Genomic DNA, 22,116 nt, shown 5'->3' with positions numbered 1-22,116 from the left:
GTTATAAGTTTGAGTAACAAAACATATGTATGATCAAATTTTCAAATTTGAAATTTAAATTAGGGAAGTAGAATTGTGGCCTAAATTGTTTTCCCTTTTTTGTTTTGATGTCCTGAAATCCGTGTGTGTTTGTTTTAATTTTCAGGCAAAATAAAAAAAAGGATGGTAGTTCTAAAAAGTTAGGCCAAGGTGTACTTTACCTAAAATTTTAAACAAATTAGAAATTAGGAAAGAAATAAATGAGAAAAAATATTTAAAGGTATTGGAAGAAAAAGCATTGTCTTTGGCATTTCCTGTCTTACAAAATCTTTTCTGTTTCAACTTTGTATATCACTTTCGGCAGTTTTTCTTTGTGTCTCCACAAATGAAAGACATCATTTCTATGAAAAGTATTTTATTTCAGGCTTAAGGAAAAGTTACTCACATATCGCCCTTACTTTCTGCAATAACTAGTTAACGCCATTTATTTACATCATATTTTTTTTCAGGCGTTGTTCTGCCTGATGATAGAAGTTAGGGCTCATATGTATATTTTGACTTTTCTCTGTGTGCTTTCTACTAGTTCAGCCAAATTGGAGCTCCATGAAACTCTCAATGATGATTCAGGAAGCCAATGCCATCAGCAACAAATTTAAAAAATACTATGTTTTTGGCAGGTGAGCAATTAATTATCTTAATTATACTGTCATTCTTTGTTTCAAGTTAACTGACCTTCATATGATTGCTTTCTAAATTTAGTTTCTGTAAAGATACAGTATATTCAATGCCTGTGTCGGTTGCAGACACCCCCTTTCCGAGCTCACTCTGGAGTAAAAGACTTGCAATAATTAACATACTGTACTAGGTATGTTTATAAAATAAATACTTATTTTAAGCATTAAAAGTATATTTTAGGTATATTTAAGTATACAGTAAAATATACTTATTTTATAAACAATAATTTTAGATGTTTTAGGAATTTGCTCATTTTCTTTTGAATTGCAAACCTATTAGTATTGCATATTTGGAAAGAAATATACCTGATTAGAATTTGATTTTTAAATTTTTATGTAAGAAGTTATTTTTATATTGCATATGCTAGACATGATTTTTACTGTAATAAAAATGCTTAACAATGGAGATATTTAATCAGTGGATTGAATTTTTATGGAAGTTATTCTAATTCAGAAAACTCTTCGTATAAACGTGTATGTATGTTTTAGGGTAAGCGTTTTTCTTTGGTTTTTCTTCCAGACATGACGTATCAGATAAAGGAAGCAGTTCTGACACTTCTATTCGGGTTCGTAACCTGAAACTAGGGATCTCAACTTTCTGGAGTCTGGAAAAATTTGAATCTAAGCTTGCAGCAATGAAAGAACTTTATGAGGTTTGGAATATTATTAAAATCTTTATAAACTTTTTGAAATAAATATATAAGTGCATGTTCTTAGTAAAGAAAATTGGTGAATAAAGGAAAAGGCAATTTATACTGCCCAAACCACCTAATATGATCAGTTATGTATGTTTATTTTACTTTTGCCTGTAGATGGGCTTATATTGATTTGTTTTAATATATTTATGATTGTAGTGGTACCTGGGTGGCTCAGTCTGTTAAGCATCCGATTTCAACTCAGGTCAGGATCTCATGATTTGTGAATTTGGTCCCCACGTTGGGCTCTGTGCTTGGGATTCTCTCTCCCTCTCTCTGTGCACTTCCCCAGATCAGTCTGTCTCTCGAAAAAAAATAAAAAACATTTAAAAACTAATATGTGCAGGTATATTTTTAATTCTGACTGTTAAAATAACAAACAAATAGAAACACCAAAAAGTCCAGCAGTGGGGAAATATAAATGTAGTTATGTAAAATGCACATAATAGGCATTGAAGATCATTACAAATGATACAAAGTTCTTTGTGTCTGTGAAATTTCTTCTTCCCTTAAACTTAAATGTAAAAGTTTGAAACCACAATTATAACTGTGTGAACAGATTAATAGAATATTAAAAATTAATATAATTTAACAATTTCCAAATTTCCTATGATTGTGAATTGCTTGTATAATTAGAACAGCAAAAAATACTGTATTGAAGTCATTTGATTATTCTTGTTTTGACATACACATTAAAATGTGGTATGTGAGTTACCTTCATTATCTTCATTAGCTTCCTACTTTCAGCTGTTCATTGCAATTTTCTTTGATTATTTTTCTATATAATTATCCTATTTCTAAATCAAGCTCTATATGTATTTTGTTAGAACTTTAATATTACCTCAAATACTTAAAATTCAGATTATTATCAGAATTAATATATTTAACCAGAAAGTGATTGAATCTTAATGTTGTCAGATTTATAAATCTTTTTTCTGAGGTTTTATCTTTTCTATTTTTACTATGTCTTCTAAATCCCAAGTTTATTTTTTTGAATCATTTAACGATTTCTATCTTATTAGTAGAGCTCTTTTAATGCAATTTCTAGCATCATGTGCTTGATTTTTTGTTTTATCAGAAATGTGATATTTTTAGACTTCTATCGGGTTACCTGTAATTTTGCTAATTTTTTACTTGTAATTTAAAAAACATAAACATTTTTTCTTGGCTAAATATTTTTAACCCAACATAATAGAAACCATATATATACTTTTTAGAGTAATAGTAGTAACAAAAGTGAAGATATCTTTTGTGATCCTGAAGATGAATGGGAACCTGACATTACCAATGCACCGGTTTCTTCCCTTTCTAGAAGAAGGTAAAGACATTTTAATTTTTTTGTTCTGGGTATACATGTATATCATTTCCTTATTTTAAAAGAACTATTGTCATAATGAATATATCTGTGCAGGGAACCGAGTAATATAAGAGAAAGAGTATGTTGCTGATCAAATTACAGCACTTGGGGCATTAAATTGTTTATCGGTCAGTTATGCCAAAAATGGTTGGCATTTTACCATGTAAGTCTTAAGAGTGACTTAAGGCATAAGTAACCTTTTTAAAAGTCATATTTATAACTTACGACATAAAAAACATAAATCTAATTTCTTATAAAAATGAATAGTGTTTATTACTTTTAAATTACCCTTTTTCAAGAACTTGGCATATTCTATGATATTTTATTAGTATAAGTTATAGAACTTTAAATGCTGTCAAGTTAGTATGAACATCACAGAAGAATAAATCATGGTGATAGAGAGCTTCTATATATGACAAATGCTGCTTATTAACTAAAAATATAAAAGACTTCCACAGTGAATACATGCTTTTTGAGAAAAAACTAGCTCTGTTTAGACCTCAGATACTTAGGTTACAGAAGGGCAAAATGGTATCATAGAAAGGCCTTGGTCTTGGAACCAATTTAGCTGCTTAGTTTGGTTTTTAAACAAAGACGTCTTTTTAAATAAATAGTTCTTAGTTTGTTTTTAAACAAGACTACTGTCTGCTATGTCTCAGGATACAAAGATGAATAAAAAATACTCTTTGTCCTTAAAGACCAGGCACTGAGGAAACCCGAGGAACCGTTGATAAAGACCCAAAGTTGAGTCAGGCAGAAGCACTGGAGGAAAGTCCAGAGTTATACGTATTCAGGAGGAGGAGTCAGCAAGAACGTGGCCGGCCGCAGGGTTGCGTGGCGGGTTCCGGTCCAGCGAGGGTCCCTGACGAGGGGAAGGCGGTGCCCCCTGAGGTGGAGTCAGATGAGTTTATTTTTGACCCTGATGAGTTTGAGATTCCAGGGAGCATCCAAGTGTCTGTTCAGGTCTAGAACTTGCAAGAAGGGATTTGGGAACTTTCAGGATATAAGGGTCAAAGGCATTTATCCAGCCAGCAGAAGCGTCATCATTATCAAGAACATATATTGAATGCTTGCCAAGTATTATCTCATGTAGTTCTTACATCAAAACCATGAGGTTAGCGCTGTCCTTTTACAGATGAAGAGGCTGAAGGTTTAAAGAGGTTAAGTCACTTGTCCAAACTCAGAGCTAGTAAGAGAAGCAGCAGCACTCAAAAATCCAAGTTTGAGTGACTCCAAAGATCCTGACTTCCTTGACTTCCTTGCCATATAGCCCCTCCTCTGCATATGAAAGAACAGAATCTTTCTGGTTAAATAATTTTTTTTCCCCATTTCATCACCTTCAACTGCAGCTCAGAATCCATTTGGGTTTCCAGGCCTTTTCAGGCCTTTTTTGTTTTTGACTCATTTTAAACTCATAAAATTTCAGAGATTGAACTACTTCATAGGGACTCTTCCCCCTGTACTTCTGTTCTATTTGCTGTATGCTAACTGCTAAGCTACAGTAAGAAATAGCCAAGATCTAACAATAGATACATGTTACCTTATATGTTATATACGTAACAACTGTGTGTTTCAAGCTGAAAGAAATACAGACCTTGTCCTTTAAAAGATTCTGGTTCCTTGAGCATAGGGAACACATCTGTGACCCCTACAATGTTGCATAATAAAAAGTCACAGGTTCATATCACAATTCTGAGTTCTAATCTTTTAATTAAGTTTTTAATTTTAATTCTAGTATAGTTCCCCAGTATTATGTTAGTTTCAGGTATACAATATAGTGATTTATGCAGTGTGGCCATGGGCAAGTGACATTGCATCCTTAGGCTTCAGTGTTCTCATCTATCAAATGGAGACAGTAATATATATCTATTCTATAAAGCTTATCACTGAGTTTAAGTGAGGTCATACATAAAAACGATTGCTCTCCTGCTGCTTCTACGATGACCACCGTGGGCCCAATGATGATGTTGTGAAGTAGTTACAAGGATTAGAGATAAAGTATGTAAAATTCCCACTGCGATGGGTGGGTATTGAATAAATGGCAGCTCTTATTATTATTGAGTGCTTAATATGTATTAAGTAAGAGTAACTCTTGGAATTCAGAGACAATCTGAGATCTAATTTCCAATCTAATACCAATAAACAGATAGTGATATCTTCAGGTGATTTATCTGGAGGACTTCCGAACAGAGTTGGGCTCTCCAAAATGAGCTAAAGACGGTCCGTGGGGGTGGAAGGGCTTGGGGTACGTAAGCTAACCTGGAGTAACATAAGCCTCCCAAAAATTCAAACCAGAGGTACAAATGCCTCAAAGGGTAAATTATAAATCTTTCTAGATTTTATAACTACTAGATTCCTATTATCTTTTTTTTGTAAACAGATACAAACTTGGTGTACTTAGAGTTGTGGGTCACAATATGGGCATTAATAATTAATCAGCATTGGTGGGTGATAGGATGGGTGAAATAGATGAAGGGGATGAAGAGTACACTTATGGTGATGAGCACTGAGTAACAGATAGAATTGCTGAATCACTATATTATACGCCTGAAACTAATAGAACACTGTATGTTAACTATACTGGAATTTTAAATTAATTAAAAATAAATAATGAACATTAAATTTAGCTTATTGAAAGTTAGTGATTTACATCTTATTTTCTGCTAACTTCAGGAAAAAAATAGGTTAAAAATTAGGGAGCCAGGAATCTATTCCCAAAATCATTGTTGCTCTATATGCTAACTTGGATGTAAACTAAAAAATAAATAAATTATTTTAAAAATAAATAAACAAACATTAAACATTTTTAAAAATTAGGGAATCAGCAGAAGTTTAAATTGTTGCTGAAAAACCAAAACTTCTTTTAATATTTTTTAAGATTTTGAAATTAGGTGTTTTCATTTGGTAAAGAGGTTTTTTTTTTTTGAGAACTTCTATAATTTAAAAGTATCATATCTTTTAATAAAGAATGAATTGCTCTTGGTCAGAGACCTTGTATATGAAGTTTCAGCCTTGTAAGAATGTTTATGACAGAATTGCAAACTCCGAGAATGCCTCCGGGTAATGGAAACACTGACAGATTCTTAATTATGGAACCGCGTCTCAGCCACAGTACGCACATCTGCTCTGCAATAAAACAGACTAGTGTGGCTGCCTATAAATTTTGATATGTGTTGTGGACGGTTAAAAGTAAAGTTTCCCCTGAGGTTAAGTAAAAATTCTGCGAAAGGACTTTGCGCAGCATTTTATTTGAGTTTAAACATGGTTTAACCGTGATACTGTTACAAGAATAGGTTTTCCTAGTTTAGACTTACTGTAATAATGGACCCTTCCCTTTCATCCCTAAGTACAAAGCACTGTTACCTTTGAGAATTGGTATTTCCTCTCCCTATTACCAGTTATACTGAGAGTTGATTTTTCCTCTCCCTGTTATCAGTCATATTTCTGTGTTTTTCTTGTAGGAATTCATGGGGAAAAATTATATTTGAAACATTTAGATGACTTAGATAGAATGTAATTTGTTTAACGATCTTTTCAACAAATAGCGTTTTTCTTTGAGGGGCCAATGGTAATAGAGAGTTCTGTTAGGAAAGAGACTTCAAAGGATCTTTTAGATTTAGATCCAGGTCACAGCTCGAGTAGCTTTAAGGATGTAATGAGGGCCAGAGTTGGAGTTTAGAAAATTGATAGATGAATGGCAGTCTGGAGGTAGGCTGCCTTTTCCAGTAGCAGTGAGGAAGAATGAGTAACAGCTAGACAGCCAGTCACACTCGAGGGAGAAATCTGAGTTGTTTTATGGGCTGCGGGAAAAGAGGCAGCCAAAAGGGAGACTAAAGATAGAGTCATTTCCTCCACTATGCTACTGCTACACTTCACAGGTATTATGCTTTTCACACTGTGTAGCAAATACTTACTTAAATATTTATTTACCTAGATCATTTCTGTGTGTGGAATCCTTCCCAGGATAGTGTCACGATAAAATTCGAGCTTCCTTCACTGGCATCTGCGGTCAGCCTCTAGCTGGCCCCGCACACCTACCCGCCTCATCCCTTGCTGCTTTCTCATGCCCTAGGCTGCAGTCCTTCTGGTCCTTGCTTGGCTCTGCATGTGCAGTACTTTTCTTTTATCACCGGGTCTTCCCACATCCTGGCGCCTGTGTCTGAAACACTATCCCTTCTTTCTCAGGCTGGCCTCCTCATTTGGCTAACACCTGTGCATCCTTCAGTGTCATGGTTCCTGGAGGCCCTGCTGACTCCTGGGGCCAAGTTAAGTTCTCCAGAATCTACCACGGCATGCTCTGCTCTCATGACATGTTACTTTATTATAATTATTTGCCTAATTTCTCTTTTCCTACAGACCTTAAGTTCAATGAGCCCAAAAACCATGTTTGTTATGTTTAACCACAGTATCTAGAGCCTGTAAATAGTAATACTCTACAAATATGTATTATTTAACTAATTAACTGTATGCTTGGAACACTACCTATAAAAAGTAAAGTTCTTGCTCAGTAAACCAAATGAATTAAACTATTTCTTGATGAAAATGTTTCCATAGAAAAGACCCACATGCATACCCAATTTCTTTAGAGAATAAAGAATATTCTTGGGGTGCCTTGGTGACTCAGTCAGTTGAGTGACTCTTGATCTTGGCTCAGGTCATGATCTTGCGGTTTGTGGGATCAAGCCCCACATCAGGCTCTGCTTTGACAGCATGGAACCTGCTTGGGATTCTCTTTCTGCCCCTCTCTCTGCCCCTCCCTGTCTCTCTCAAAATAAATAAACTTAAAAAAAATCTGTTCCTTTAAAAAAAAAAGAATATTCTTAATATTATTTTTCCATGTGGTATATAATAACTAATCTGATGGTTTATCTTTTTTAGGAGCAAGAGTTTGATGAAGAACAAAAGAATTTCTGGTTGTTTACACGAAATACAAGCCTACCCAATTCAGAATTTGCATTCTTCCCATTCATCAGGTATTTTCTCATCAAATTTTCTTGTATCCTGAGAAAAGCATCAAGTCATGGCTCAGTCACTACCCTGTGTCATGTTCTTATTGCAAATCATTTCATCTTCTACAAACTTCCACTTTGTTTGTAAAGTGAAGAGGTGGACCGGGTGGCCCTTCCCATGTCTAAGATTCGGTACTCAAAGCCTTTTAATAGAGTGACTAGTTCAAATGTGGAAGAAAAAACTTAAAAGCTACTGGAATTTTTCCAGTGAGTAATTATTTTATGTGAATATTGATTACAATATTAATTTTCCAGTGGAAGGGGACACACTGTAAACATGCATGTGTAGCGAGCTACCTGCATGAACTGAAATTACTGCCAGGTAGTAGTGGCTACACAGCAATAAAAAAAAGAACAAACGACTGCTTCACTCAACAACCTGGATGAATTCCAAAAATGTTCTATTGAGTGAAAGAAACCAGGTAACAAAAAGTACACACTGTATGATATTTCTATGAAGCTCAGGCACAGGCAGAATGGATCTATGGTGACAGAAGCCAGAGCAGTCGAGAAGAGAATAATGGCTCCAGAGGGAAGCTGTTGGAATGTGGTTGTGGTGGAAACTTTGCGCACGTTGATCTAAGAGGGGGCGCGCATGTATGTAAAAGCAATAAGCTATATACGTAAGATATGCACACTTTACAGAGGATAGACCACACCTTGGTAAACAAAGAGTTTTAAAATTGCTATATAAGTTAATAATCTGTTTGATAAAGGCACTAATGGGGCACAAGTAGTCATAAAAGAAATTGTGTTTCGGGGTGCCTAGGTGGCTCAGTTGGTTAAGCGTCCGACTTCGGCTCAGGTCATGATCTCATGTTTCGTGGGTTCGAGCCCCATATCAGGCTCTGAGCCTGAAGCCTGCATCAGATTCTGTGTCTGCCTCTCTCTCTGCCCCTACCCTGCTCACACTGCATCTCTCTCAGTCTCTCAAAAATAAATAAACATTAAAAAAAAGGAAATTATGTTTCATCTTGACTTTAAAATAGAGAAATTAGGTTTCTTTCTTTTTAATCACAAAATTACCTTTTAGGAAGATAATTATCTTATTTAATCTAAGGGAAAACAAAGTAAGCTGTAGGCTTTTTGTTCACCAGCACAATAAAAGTCATGTATCTGTGGCATCAATTTATTTATTCAGTATTATTAGAGTAAGAGTAAGTGAAATACAAAAGGTCTTTGCTTGTTTGCAGTTTTCAAAGAGGGAAATGGGAATCTCCTATCTGCATTGAGTGTGGACCCGCCCAGGCTGTGGGGTTATGGAGGGTGCACTTTTCACTCCAGGAAGGTGAGCAAGTGTCTTAACTTCTCACCTTAAGGGCCAAATGTGTTGTTATTTTTTTATGAAAAAAAAATTGCTGTAAGTTTATTTATTTTGAGAGAGAGCACACACTCCAGCAAGTGGGATGGGGCAGAGAGAAAGAATCTCAAGCAGGCTCTGCACTGTCAGCACAGAGCTCAGTGTGGGGCTTGAACTCACAAACTGTGACTTCATGATCTGAGCCAGAATCAAGAGTAGGGCGCTTAACCAAGGCCCTACTGAGCCACCCAGGCATCCAGGGCCATATTTTTAAACTAGAGTTTTGCATTTAAAATGTTCATACTGAATTTTATTTATTTTTATTTATTATTTATTTTATTTTAAAAATTATTTTTTTAAAGACAGAAGGAAACAAAGCATAAGAGACTCTTTTTGGGTAAAAACATTTTTTTAATGTTTATTTATTTTTAAGAGAGATAGAGAGACAGATTGTGAGGCAGGGAGGGGCAGAGAGAGGGAGACACAGAAGCGGGCTCCAGGCTCTGAGCTGTCAGCACAGAGCCTGACAAGGGGCTTGACAGTGAGATCATGCCCTGTGCCCAAGTTGAACACTTAACTGACTGAGCCACCCAGGCTCCCTGCCACTATTTTTTTTTAATTTTTATTTATTTTAAGAGAGTGCATGCAAGGAGTGTGGGGGTGCTGGTGAGATGGGAGAGACAGAGGAAGAGGGAGAGAGAATCCCAAGCAGGCTCTGTGCTGTCACTGCGTGTGGCTTGAGATCAACTATGAGATCATGACCTGAGCCCAAATCTAGATTCGGACACTTAACTCACTGAGCCACCCAGGTGCCCAGATGCTGGATTTTAGAATGCATTGACATCATTATCTTAAACAGAGAATATATTGTTAACTATTTATGATGACTAGATTATAATCGTTATCATAAGGATATTATTACCCTGCAGTGATAGAGCTTTTCTTTTTTCTCTTCTAAAATCAAATTCATTTTTGGTCTAGACTCTTTTTAAAAATAACTTTGTTTTGTTTTGTTTATTTAGTAAACTTTACCCCCAACATGGGGCTCGAACCTATGACCCCGAGTTCAGGATTCTCATGCTCTACTGACTGAGCCAGCCAGGCGCCCCTGTTCTAGCCTCTTAATAGTTCCCATCCTTCGCCCTCATTCTACCTTTCTTTTACTTTGCTGTTTGTATTGCCAATGAACTGGACCAAAAAAATAATCTTGTTTATTAAATGAGAATCATTATACTCATGAGTTAGCATTCCAGTATAAAGGTATTTCCAGGGGCTCCAAAAGAGCTCCTTCAAGCTTTTCCATTTACTTCTGGTTTGGATAGTGCTTAGAAAATGATGCTGAAAGTCTGTCTCCCAGAGATGTGATATATTAACTGTACATCACTGGTTTTAGCCTATTTTGGTTATAGAATGCGTAGAGAAGGAAAAATTAAGAGTAGAGCTACTGAGACATTCCTCTTAGTATAGTTTGCTTTATTATTGCCCAGGTTCCCAGCATATGGATTAATTAAATTAACTTTATATTATATTTATGTTTATTATGTTTATATTATTTTATTTCATGTAACTGCCATTGTTTTCACCAATTCACAGTTTCTTAGGTGTTCCCAAAAAGTAAGTAAAGAAGGAGATTAAACCAATGGTTATTTAGTTTATTTGCATTGTCCTGTTACTTACCTTGTTGAGGAACTACTAACCTACGGGTTGACGCCATTGAGAGGTTAATTGACCTCCTTTACGGGCTTGTGTTTTCACGTTGGCAAGTAGAAATGAGGGTGCATTGAAATAAGAGCAGCCTGCTTTGAGTTTGCTGGTGAATGAGCCCGTAATATGCTTGCATTAATGCATTTGGGGAAAGTGTTGTGCCTGAGAAGTAGGCTTAACATGGCTGTGTTCTGCCAATACAGGCTTACTGGAGAAATCGAGCACTATTTCCCCAAGGTCAGCAGAATCTTTTCTTCCTGGAATTTGCAAAGAATTGATTGGGTCATCATTAGATTTTCTTGGACAGAGTTATGATGAAGAAAAAACCATGGCAGACAGCCTGATTAATAATTTTCTTAAAATTTATCACGGACTACTTGCCATTTCCAAAGCTCATGAAGAACAAGATGAAGAAAGTCAAGATAACTGTAAGCAACCTTACTGTGTTTACTAACTTACATGAATGATTATTTTCTGCACATTACGTTTTCTTTTGAATGACTCTCACATTTGGCATACGTTTTCTGACCATGGTAAAATGCTTTATAAACATTTTAAATCCTAACCCTAACCCAAATCCTAGACTTGAATAATCTTTTATTTGGAGATTATTTCTTCCAATAATTTTTCTTCTTCTTCCAAGTGTTCTCCTCTGATCGAGCAACCCAGTCACTTACTGTCCAGGTCACGTGTACTTTTGGGCAGCTTGTGGTGCTCATCAAACACTGGCTGGATGATATTCTACCTGGTACCAGCACAGCAAGACTCGAAGATGAACTGAGACAGGAGGTTAAAAAACTCGGAAGCTACTTACAGTTATTTCTGCAGGTAAATTGATTTGCTGATTGTCATTTGAAAGATTCATTTATTCAGCAAGTACTTATTGACCTTCTACTGTCTGCATCGTCCCCAAAATTAGATCTGTAGGATTTACAGAAGTGATTTCTGTTTTGCAATTCTGAAAGTGTGGTTTTCTATAGTTGTTTATTGTTTATTGCCTCTGTGCCAGGCACTGAGAGTACTCAGTGACTGACAAATATTAACTCATTCAGTTCTCATAACAACTTTAGAAGTGGGTACTGTTCTTAATCGCCGTTTTATAAATGCAGAAACGGAGGCACAGGATATGTAGCCTGTTCTGTTATGTAACTAGTAACACATTATACTATGCTAGTCCTCAAGAATGGCTATTGGGAAGAAAGGCAAAATCGTGCCCTGGTTATGTATGTATTGGGTATCAACTTGTGCTGAGTGAGTCACAAGCCCACTGATATACAGTCAAGAAAGATAATTTTTTTTTCTGTTTACCTTATATCAAGTGAGATTAGGTATGACTGTGAAAAGAAGTAAGATAAAAGCTCACTGGCTGTCACATGAAATCTGGAAGTAGGCATGGTGGCTCTGTTCATACCTTGAGATCTAAGCTCCTCCTAGTGCACCTTTCTGCCAAGCCCAGTGCATGCCCTTTATTTCTGGTCCCCCCTAGTGGTGGAGCCCTGTCTGAATTCATTGTGGCAGGATGGAAGAAGTGACAAAGAAGGGAAAGGCCAAATGAGCCTTCTTTTAAGGGTAGGTTCTAGAAATTTCCATATGACATTTCTCTTTATAAATCTTTGGCCAGGACTTCATTACATGACCACATCTAGCCACAAGTATAATTGGGAAATTATTTTTTTATTCTGGACAGTGGTGTACCTCGTGAAAAATCAAGAGTTCTATTACCATGGAAGAAGTAGGGAATTTGATATTGGTTAATACCCAGTCATCCACCATATCAGTGAACTCCTCCATGAGAATTCCTTGAATATATGAGGAAAGTAGATCTGAAAATACCAGATGGCATAGGTTTCACTTTTTAAAATGGCTCACTTGGCTTCATGACAAAATGTTCTAGAATATTTGAACAAATCTTATAGTACCCACCAAGAGACTTTTTTCATTCTACTATTGTAGTAGAATGTTAGTTGTATCAAATACTTCCTGGGTGGGTTATTTACTGGACAGGATTTGGAAATTTTGTTTGATTAAATCAAATTGAGAGCTAATCAAATTGAAATCAAATGTTTATTTTCAATTGTCCATCATTCTTCCCTAGGAGGTCTTTTTGGGTCTCTCTATGACTTGGTTAGGCATTTCTTCTTATTTGTTTTCCTGATAACCCTGTACTTCACCTATTATGGCCTTTAATATATCATATTGGGGCGCCTGGGTGGCTCGTCGGCTAAGCCTCCGACTTCGGCTCAGGTCAGATCTCACATTCGTGGGTTCGAGCCTCGCGTCAGGCTCTGTGCTGACAGCTAGCTCAGAGCCTGGAGCCTGCTTCCGGTTCTGTGTCTCCTTCTCTCTCTGCCCCTCCCCCTCTCATGCTCTGTCTCTCTCTGTATCAAAAATTAAAAAAAAAAAACATTAAAAAAAAATTAATATATCATATTTACAGGCCTGAACACCTCATTGGGCAGTAAGCTTTGGGCAGTTAGAGGGGCAAGGACTCATCATATGATAGCTGCTCGGTTGGATGCTTGTTATTGAAGTGATAAAAAAAATTCACCCTGGATGAAGTCTCGCTTTGGATAAAAGTGGTGAGGAAACAGAGTGACCCTAAGACAGAGAGGTGGACTGCAAACAGGTGTGGGTGAAGGAGACAAAGAAGATGCTCTGAGCACAGAGCCATGAAAATGAAAGGCAAAGCTGGGGAGCCGGAACCTGAGGTCTGACTTATGCTAGAGCCTGGAGAAGGAAGCCAGTGGAGGGTGGGTGGAGAAGAGAGTTGGAGATATACCTGCTTGGCTCTTAGATCTGAGCGGCAATTCAGGAACAGGAAAAAAAAAATGCACTGTTGGCATCTGGAAATCCAGTGTTTGAACCCATGCTGAATTCGTGGTAGGTCCTTGGGCAAGCCGCTTCACTTTTTGAGTCTCCCATTTTGTCACTGGGAAAATAAAAATAACAGGCCTATCTGGCAAGGTTGTTATGAGGATCAGATGGATGGATGTGATAAGAAAGTACCTATTAGAGCAACTAGTATGTCGTTTCTTTCCTTCTTTTCATTGCCTAGAAAGAACACTTTGAGTTTAGGGGTTGCAACCTAGAGCCCTATGGGAAATGTTTTATATAAGGAATCAAAGATGTAGGGAACAGGTGACCTGGAGGGGAGGTTAGACGGAGCTCAGGAGACACATTAAGTTGGCACAACTGAATTTAGTGACTACATTTACTACCCAAGTAGGGTGTGAGGATTCTTACCTTGTAGCAGTATTATAAGCATGTCCAAGAAAGCAGGCCAAGAGAAGTGTTTTGAAGAGAGTCACTATAGTTGGCAGGTAATGGAAAGACAAGCTCAGGGAGCACCTCCTATTGGGCATGTGTACTGTGGTGTAGGAGAAGCCTTTTGTTTGAAGGGAGGTTTCTCCCCCTTTTCCTTCCCCTCTTCCTTTTCCCTTGATAAAAGAAAATATCTTTGCCGACCATCTGTCAGATGGCTCCAGGACAGGAAAAGTTCAAAGGCAAAAGAGCCACTGTTTTGTTCTTTTTTTTGGGGGGTGGGGGACATTCATTTATTGCTTCTTTCTTATATTAGTTGACTGCATACTTGTCTTATGTCTCCTATTAGTGTGTAAGGTCTTTGAGGGTAGAGACTATATCCTAGTCATTTTATCCTCGTTAGTAGCTGTAAGATTACATGTTTTCTGGGTCTGAGACTTTTTTTAAATTTTTTAAACATTTATTTATTTTTGAGAGACAGGGAGAGTCAGAGCGTGAGTGAGGGAGGGGCAGAGACAGAGGGACACACAGAGTCAGAAGCAGGCTCCAGGCTCTGAGCTGTCAGCACAGAGCCCGACGTGGGGCTCAAACTGATAGACCAAGAGACCATGACCTGAGTCTGGTGCTCAACCAACTGAGCCACCCAGGTACCCCTGACTGAGAGTTTTATGAAGCATAGTCACTATATCAATGAATGCAGAATTTGGTTTTTTTCAAATTGCTTTTCTTTTCTTTGTCACCCTTTGTAATCTCATGTATCTTATAAACTGGTCCATTTTTATTTTATAGGGATGCTGTTCAGATATATCGTCAATGGTAAAAGAGGCTCAGAAGAAAATAATCCAAATTGTGCAACAAGCTGTAAAGTATGTGGGACAGTTAGCAGTTCTTAAAGGGAGCAAGCTACATTTTCTGGAAAACAGTAGCAATAAGGCTATCAGTGTTCAGGTAACTTGGTAATATTGGTTTTGAAAGACTTCATCTGAGGGAACAGTAGACTTCTGATAATAGTACCACTAAGCATGAGAAGTTGTTTTTATTTTGAAATAGCTCATACTTTTATTAGTTTAGCAATATAATTTAAAACTATTTCAGTCTAAGTTGGTTAAATGTACTGGATAATTCTGGAATCCTCACTTTACTTTTTGGATCTTTGCTTTCGTGATAGCCGCCTACTCAGCCAATCAACATTTAAAGAACTTTATAATTCTAGAAAATTTGTATTTACTTGCTTTAAGTATTTGTGCCATTGAAAACATAGTATTATATTAGAATGTTACTGTGTTCTGGCAATGTATGTCCTGCCTGAGATGACAGACGTTCTTCATAGCACGTTATATGTGGAATGCTAATTACAGGTTTGCCACTTTTCTTATAGACTATTAGATCTCATTCCAGCTTTGGTTGAATTTAATAAACCTGGAACTTATTCTAGTCCTAAAATAAGCAGAAATTATAACAATTATTTGATAATATTTTAAAAACATAAAACCTGAGTTTTTCAGTTAATGCTTAAAACTTTTTCTAGGAGGATTTCATGGATGCTCTTTGTGATGGTGTAGGCTTAGGAATGAAGATTCTATTAGATTCTGGACAGGAAAAAGCAAAAGAACTTCAGCATGAACTCTTAAGGCAATGTACCCAAAATGAGGTAAGAGGAATGAAAGAACATTCTATGTAGTACCAGATGGTCTGTAAAGGTGGTTTAAAAAAATTAGTTCTGAGCCTCTTGGGTGGCTCAGTCAGTTAAGCATCTGACTTCAGGTCAGGTCATGATCTGACGGTTTGTGGGTTTGTGGGTTTGAGCCCACGTCGGGCTCTGTTCTGACAGCTGGAACCTGCTTCAGATTGTGTCTCCCTCTCTCTTTGCCCCTTCCCTGCATTCCGTCTCTCAAAAATGAATAAACATTAAAAAATTTTTTTAATTAGTTCCATATATTGGATTCTTATAAATTTATGTATTTTAATTTGTGTTGAATAACTTTTTTATTGAGAAGGTTGATGTTATCAGTATATCATGGTGATACTTTCCGAAGTTACTCGTGAGTTACCACAGCCTCTACTGTATAATTTTCAGTATTGTTCCTGACAATTTAGCCCGTGGATACAGTCGAGAGCAGAATGGAGTGTGGTGGTGACACCTAGTGTTCACTTTCTGCTTGTCTTTTTCTTCTTGATCTTTGTTGAGGTCTCTACTTTTCAGTTTAAGAATAGAAACTACCATTTATAGATCCAATATTTTGAACTAAAAATATTTTGCCAGAGACATTCAATCTATTACTTCATATCAAGATACAGAACCAATGCAGATATGAGTGACTTCCTAAAGTGTGCTTCCTGCCCGCCTTCTCCAGCTAACTAACATGAAAGCGTAAGACCAATGCTGTCTTGGAGGTGGCGCGGTGTGTGAAACCTGTCTCTGTCATTGCCCAGCAGTTACTCAAGTCAGTGCTCTGACTGCTTCCTCGAGTGTCCTGTGTAATGATACCTGTGTCCTAGGTTGTGACATTATTTATTAAATTACTTATTCAATCATCCCCCCCGTGACAGTTCTAGGACTTGGTGCTTTATGTACAATAGTGATGCGAGGTGGCAATTACTCATCTTCCTACGCGTTTCACTGAGCTGGAGTGCCTCGTCCGGCCATCTGGAGCCAGGGTTTTATGTTCTACCCACCTGACTCCAAAGCTCAGCATGTCCATACATAAGTTCTGTAAGCCATTGTTCATGCACTAAGTTCCTTCCTTGGGAGTTACTGTTAACAAACTGGGGAGTCAGTGAGTTCAAATCTTGACTGTGAGTTTCAGTCTCATTGTAACAACTTCTTGTCAGAACCATCTCTGCCCCTTCCCTTTCTTTCCCTGGAGTCAGTGTGCTGTGATAGCGCCACCTGGGGGTGTTTCGGTTCCTGAGATCATCCCCCTAGGGTGGACCCTCATTTACATACATAATGATTGGCTCAGGAAAGTTAATCTGGTGGAGGACTATTAGCTTCCACCCCTCTGGCTAGTTGTTCCCAGGAAGGCAGGAAAGTTAGGTAAGTCAGGGGTTTTTGTTGTTGTTGTTGTTTTAATGTTCCTTTTAGGAAAACCTTTTCATTAATGTACATCTAGCTTCCTAATCTGGGGGGAAACTTTCCATGTAGGCCAGAGGCGATCTCCATTCCTTTCCTCAGACTAAAGGGCTTTATAGATTAATCTCTGCCCAAACTGTCTCCAAGCTGGAGAAGACAGTGAATATTAAGTTGCTGTCCCACTTCCTGCGCAGCCATGAGCTGCTTACCTGAGCCCCACTTGTTCCATTTAAAGTGTGGCGATGACCTGGGGCGCTTGGGCGGCTTAGTCAGTTCAGCACCTGTCATCAGCTCGGGTCATGATCTCATGGTCTGTGAGTTCAAGCCCCGCATCAGGCTCTGTGCTGACAGCCTACTTTGGATTCTGTGTCTCCCTCTCTGTCTGCCCCTCCCCCTCATGCTCTGTTCCCCTTTATCTCAAAAATAAATACAGGACATTTTAAAAGTTTTCAAAGAAATGTTTAAAATGTGATGATGACCATATGTACTTCATTAGGTTGTTCTAAGGATTCCGTGCCAGGCAAATCTTAGGGGCCTCAGCTTGCTTGCTCTTGTTCTCTGTGTATGTTTGCCTCTCTCACCTGGTGTTTTTGTATTATTTTTACAATAAAAGCACATTCAAAAGGAGCTCATTTTGGCACTAGATCAAGATATGTGGGTCCAAGCATATTCTAGGAGACATGAGGCCGATTTCAGTTGTCTGCAGCTTTGAAGAAAGTGGACTTCCGGCCACTGCTGACATCTCCAGCGTGGTTTGGCTCAGCAGCTCCATTTATCACTAAAACACTCTGTCAGTGTTTGCAAACAGAACGTCTGCTGGCAGTAAGGGCAAGGGGCTACAGAATAAGTTAATGCAAAGTAGAGATGAAGCCGTGCGTGTGAATGTGCTCAGTGCGTCGTAGAGCGTTGTGCCGATGTTAGCTTTGCCATTGTTTTGAGGAAATAAACAGCAAGTGAGTCAGGCCCATCTTGCATAAAATTCATGTTATCTGCATTTCATGCAGACCTCTACCTCCCTTCCTCTCACTTTCTTTGCCATGGTGTTTAGTCATGGTGGGGTTTTAGCTTATCGTATTCCATTGAAGTTAAAACTCAAGAACCTACAGAAGGAAAGAAAAGAATCTGAAGAAATAGAAAATGGACTCAACCATAAGGCATAGGAGTTATAATTGTAAAATTGGAGTCAAGGAAAAAAGGAATTTGAGTGTTATTTTTTTTTTTTTTTAAACCAGATACAGGAAATCTAAGGCCTAGGGAAGAGCTGTGTGGGAACAGAATCCGCTGGCAGAGATTAAGCGAGAAGGCACCTTAGGGGGCAGCACTGAGCAGCACAAAAGCAAAGGCTTAGAATTTATTTACACTGGGGTTTCCACCCTGGTTCTGAGTCTTAGGAGCGTGGGATCCGTTTTCTTATTTGTAGAAGGGAGACAGTTGCATGTGCAGCATAGGGCTGTAATTGAGAAGCAAATAATAAAACATGTAAGTGAAGTAACTTGGACAAAGGAAGACAAATATTATCTGATCTCACTTATATGCAGAATCTAAAAATAACGCTTAGTTCATAGAAACAGAGGACAGATAAGTGGTTACCAGAGGCAGAGGGTGGGGGTGGGTGAAATGGGTGCAGGTGGTCCAAAAGTACCAACTTTCAGTCATAAGTGCTGGGGATGTAAAACACAGCACTGTGTGTATCATTTCTAATATTATGATATTGTATATTTGAATGTTGCTAAAAGAGTAGATCTTAAAAGTGCTCATCACAGGAAGAAGGCTTATAAGTATATGAGGTAATGCACGTCAACTAAACTCACTGCGGTGATCATTTTGCTGCATATCGAACCATGTTGTACCCCTTAAACCAATCCAATGTTATTTGTCAAATATATTTTAATAAAACTGGTGAAATGTATATGTAGTTTTTGAAGCATAATATTTGCTTGATATTAGTTACCTCACCTTCTTCCAAGAGAAGTCTTGGAAATCTCATTCCTATAAATATTTAAGACAAAATGCTATTATTATAACAAACATCAGAGGGTATCTATATTTAATGTAGAATCAGTATATAATTTATTTTGAAAGAAATTTTGCTCACATGATCTAGGTACTGCCGCTAGTTAATTATAGTCCCAATAAAAGAACTTGAGTCTTTTGTCTTCTTAGACTAAAATTCTTCCCTGTCATGTCCCATAGAATTCTAGGATTTTTAAACTTGTAAATAATTATTCGTATATTAAAATATGTTAACATTCTCTATAGGTTACCAAACAGATGAAAGCTAATGCCATGGCATTGGTTGGATCTCTTGAAAACATCTTTGCTGAGTGGAAAACAGTAAGAGAAGCTTTAAATCGTTTTTGTGTTTACTTTTCTTTGGTGTATTTTATCATTTCAATTGCTTTAAGTGCAGACACCTTGTGTTCATTTCAGCGTTCATCCTTAGCCAGATAATTCCTTTGTGCGTGTTTAGTTGAAGCATGTACAGTAGCTCCCTAGCTACTTCCTGTTGGGTGTCGTAACTTATTTGTTTTAATAATATATAAGATATTATATAGAAATTGATTAATATTAATGTATTTTATCTATTTCCTAGTTTAGTAATTGTCAGCTTTTGCTGGGATAGTCATTGGGTAAAAAATTGTGTTTAATAGGGGCACCTGGGTGGCTCAGTAGGTTAAGCATCCAGTTCTTGATTCCGGCTCAGGTCATGATCTCACGGTTCCTGAGATCCAGTGAGCCCCTGTCAGGCTCCATGCTGGCAGCACGGAGCTTGCTTGGGATTCTCTCTCTTTCCTCCGCTCTGTCCCTCCTTCACTCCTCTCGCTCTTTCTCTCTCTCTCAAGATAAATAAACTTAAAAATATTATGTTTAATAATCAACTTGCTTAAAGATTTTAAAATATAGATGAATTAGACAAATTTTTTATTTTCATATTAGAAGTAAATTGAAAAATATAAACCAAGTATATAATCAGTGTGTTAAAAGAAGAGAAATATCTATGGGTTGAATTTTTTTATTTAAATAAAAATGAGTGGGAGATATTAAGTTGAACTCTAAAAAATTAAATAAATTTATTTTTTATGATATTGGGTAATAAAGGGTGTTGTGGTTTTATTTCATTCCCATGTTATAGGACAATTGGATTTTGATTTAAAATTAGTTTAAAATTCTTGGGGTACCTGGCTGGCCCATTTGTTAGGTCATGTGACTCTTGATTTCCCTTTCATGAGTTCAAGCCCCACACTGGGAATTAAACTTAGTTAAAAAAAAAACTTTTGGTGGGGAGGGCGCCCTGGTGGCCCAGTCAGTTAAGCATCTGACTTCTGCTCAGGTCATGATCTCATGGTTCATGAGACTGAACCCTGCATCACACTCTGTGCTGACAGCTCAGAGCCTGGAGGCTGCTTTGGATTCTGTGTCTCCTTCTCTCTCTGCCGCTCCTCCGTTCATGTGCATGCATGCTCTCTCATGTGCTCTCTCTTCTCTCTCAAAAAATAAACAAACATAAAAATTCCAACTTTTTAAATTAAAAATATTTTTAAATTCTTATTTTTTTAAAAGAATAATTATTAATATATTTGGTCTTATAGAAACAGAATTAACTACTGGTGAGGAAAGTAAACTTGTTCTTTTTCTTGGACATAAGATTCTGGTGATTAAAATCATATTAACTAGGCTTTACTGTCATGTAGTCCATTGTGTTTTTAAAAATATTAAAACTTTATTTACAGAAAAGTTTCAGAAGCGAACTACAAGAAAATTCTGGGTACCAGGATTTGAAGAAGATGGTTAATATTGCTCCAGAATTCCTGAAGTTGAAACATTGCTTAGAGCAAATTATTCAAATTATTATTTCTGCACTGAGAGGTATATATTCCAGATGGAATTTGTAATTGACCAAAATTTTATAGTTAAAGGACTCTCAGACATCTGTTCTTTTTATTTCTAGTCTAATTCATTAACTCAAGTCTAATTAGTGCTCCTTCCTTGACATTAATTATCAATATAGGAACTTGAATGGTTGCATTTCCACTTAATATATATAAGTACGTTGCCTAAGTAATTAGATCCTAAAAAACCAGGGGCTTTTTTAGCAGATAAGTTGAATAATCGTAAGTAGTTAGATTTGTCTTGATAGAGTTAGTTTGACCTAAAAGATACCTACAGTCATGTAACAGTAATAAATACATGGTAACAAATGAAAGGGTTAATTAACTTTTTCTTCTCCTGGCATAGGCTGCCACAGTGACAAAAATCTTCTCAAGAATTGTGTTGAAAGTCTTTGCACCTTGACCAAGGATTTTCATGAAGACTTCAGCATGCACTCTACTTCTCTTGACAGCTGTGAGGAGACAGTACCTCAAGGCGGCCACAGGGGCCTAGAATCTCTGGTCAAGTCACTCCTCTTATTTTTTGAACCTGAAGAAAGTCCTAATTTGTTGAAACCTTGGGAAACGTGTAATCAGGATACCGGAGAAGAAGGACAGCAATCTAAGTCAGGCAGGACCGACCCCGTTAGGAAGAGAGGTGTACCAAAGCGTGTCTATGAACTCCACGGCTCACGCCCCGCAGGGACGTCAGAGGAAAGCGCAGCCGGTAGGATTCAGTGGGTATGAATTCCGCCGCAGAGGCGCTTGGTGCCCATCCAGGAAAGAGGCAGAGCACTGGGCAGGCAGATCCCCTCACCGAGGAGAACATATAAAGCAGGAGATCAGCAAAAAGTGTTTGAAAGAAGTAGGTGTGTGCGGGTCGTCCGGCACTGGGTGTGGCCAGTGTAAGCATGGAGGCTCCTGATCTCAGAATGTGCTTTCAGGACTTCCTCAGGCGATTCCGCGCAGGCATCGGCTGTATTGGAACATGGCGGCAATAGAACGAAATTAGGAGTTTGAAAACAAGTGAATGGTCTCTTCTCCAGGTTCTCATTGCCTTGGATTTTAAAGGTTTGTTTTTAATATTGATATACACTCTCTGGTTGGTTCTTCAGCTTGTTTGTGAATGGTTACT

General features: G+C 37.6%; 1 protein-coding gene across 1 annotated transcript in view; it reads left to right on the top strand.

Moving 5' to 3' along the window:
* KIF14 (kinesin family member 14) overlaps positions 1 to 21,775 on the top strand; it is a 52,271-nt gene extending 30,496 nt beyond the window's left edge. The window contains exons 20-30 of the mRNA XM_029933137.1: positions 563 to 656; positions 1,234 to 1,366; positions 2,626 to 2,726; positions 7,644 to 7,738; positions 10,982 to 11,206; positions 11,422 to 11,606; positions 14,829 to 14,987; positions 15,568 to 15,690; positions 19,372 to 19,446; positions 20,844 to 20,979; positions 21,349 to 21,775. Of these exons, the coding sequence (XP_029788997.1) occupies positions 563 to 656; positions 1,234 to 1,366; positions 2,626 to 2,726; positions 7,644 to 7,738; positions 10,982 to 11,206; positions 11,422 to 11,606; positions 14,829 to 14,987; positions 15,568 to 15,690; positions 19,372 to 19,446; positions 20,844 to 20,979; positions 21,349 to 21,728 (1,706 nt within the window). The 3' untranslated portion in view covers positions 21,729 to 21,775. The remainder of the gene's footprint in view (positions 1 to 562; positions 657 to 1,233; positions 1,367 to 2,625; positions 2,727 to 7,643; positions 7,739 to 10,981; positions 11,207 to 11,421; positions 11,607 to 14,828; positions 14,988 to 15,567; positions 15,691 to 19,371; positions 19,447 to 20,843; positions 20,980 to 21,348) is intronic.
* Positions 21,776 to 22,116: the final 341 nt, after the last annotated feature.

Source organism: Suricata suricatta, chromosome 3 (genome assembly GCF_006229205.1).
Source record: "Suricata suricatta isolate VVHF042 chromosome 3, meerkat_22Aug2017_6uvM2_HiC, whole genome shotgun sequence".
NCBI classification, from domain to species: Eukaryota; Metazoa; Chordata; class Mammalia; order Carnivora; family Herpestidae; genus Suricata; species Suricata suricatta.
The sequence above is the reverse complement of the archived record's forward strand: the minus strand, read 5'-3'. Positions and strand labels throughout refer to the sequence as shown.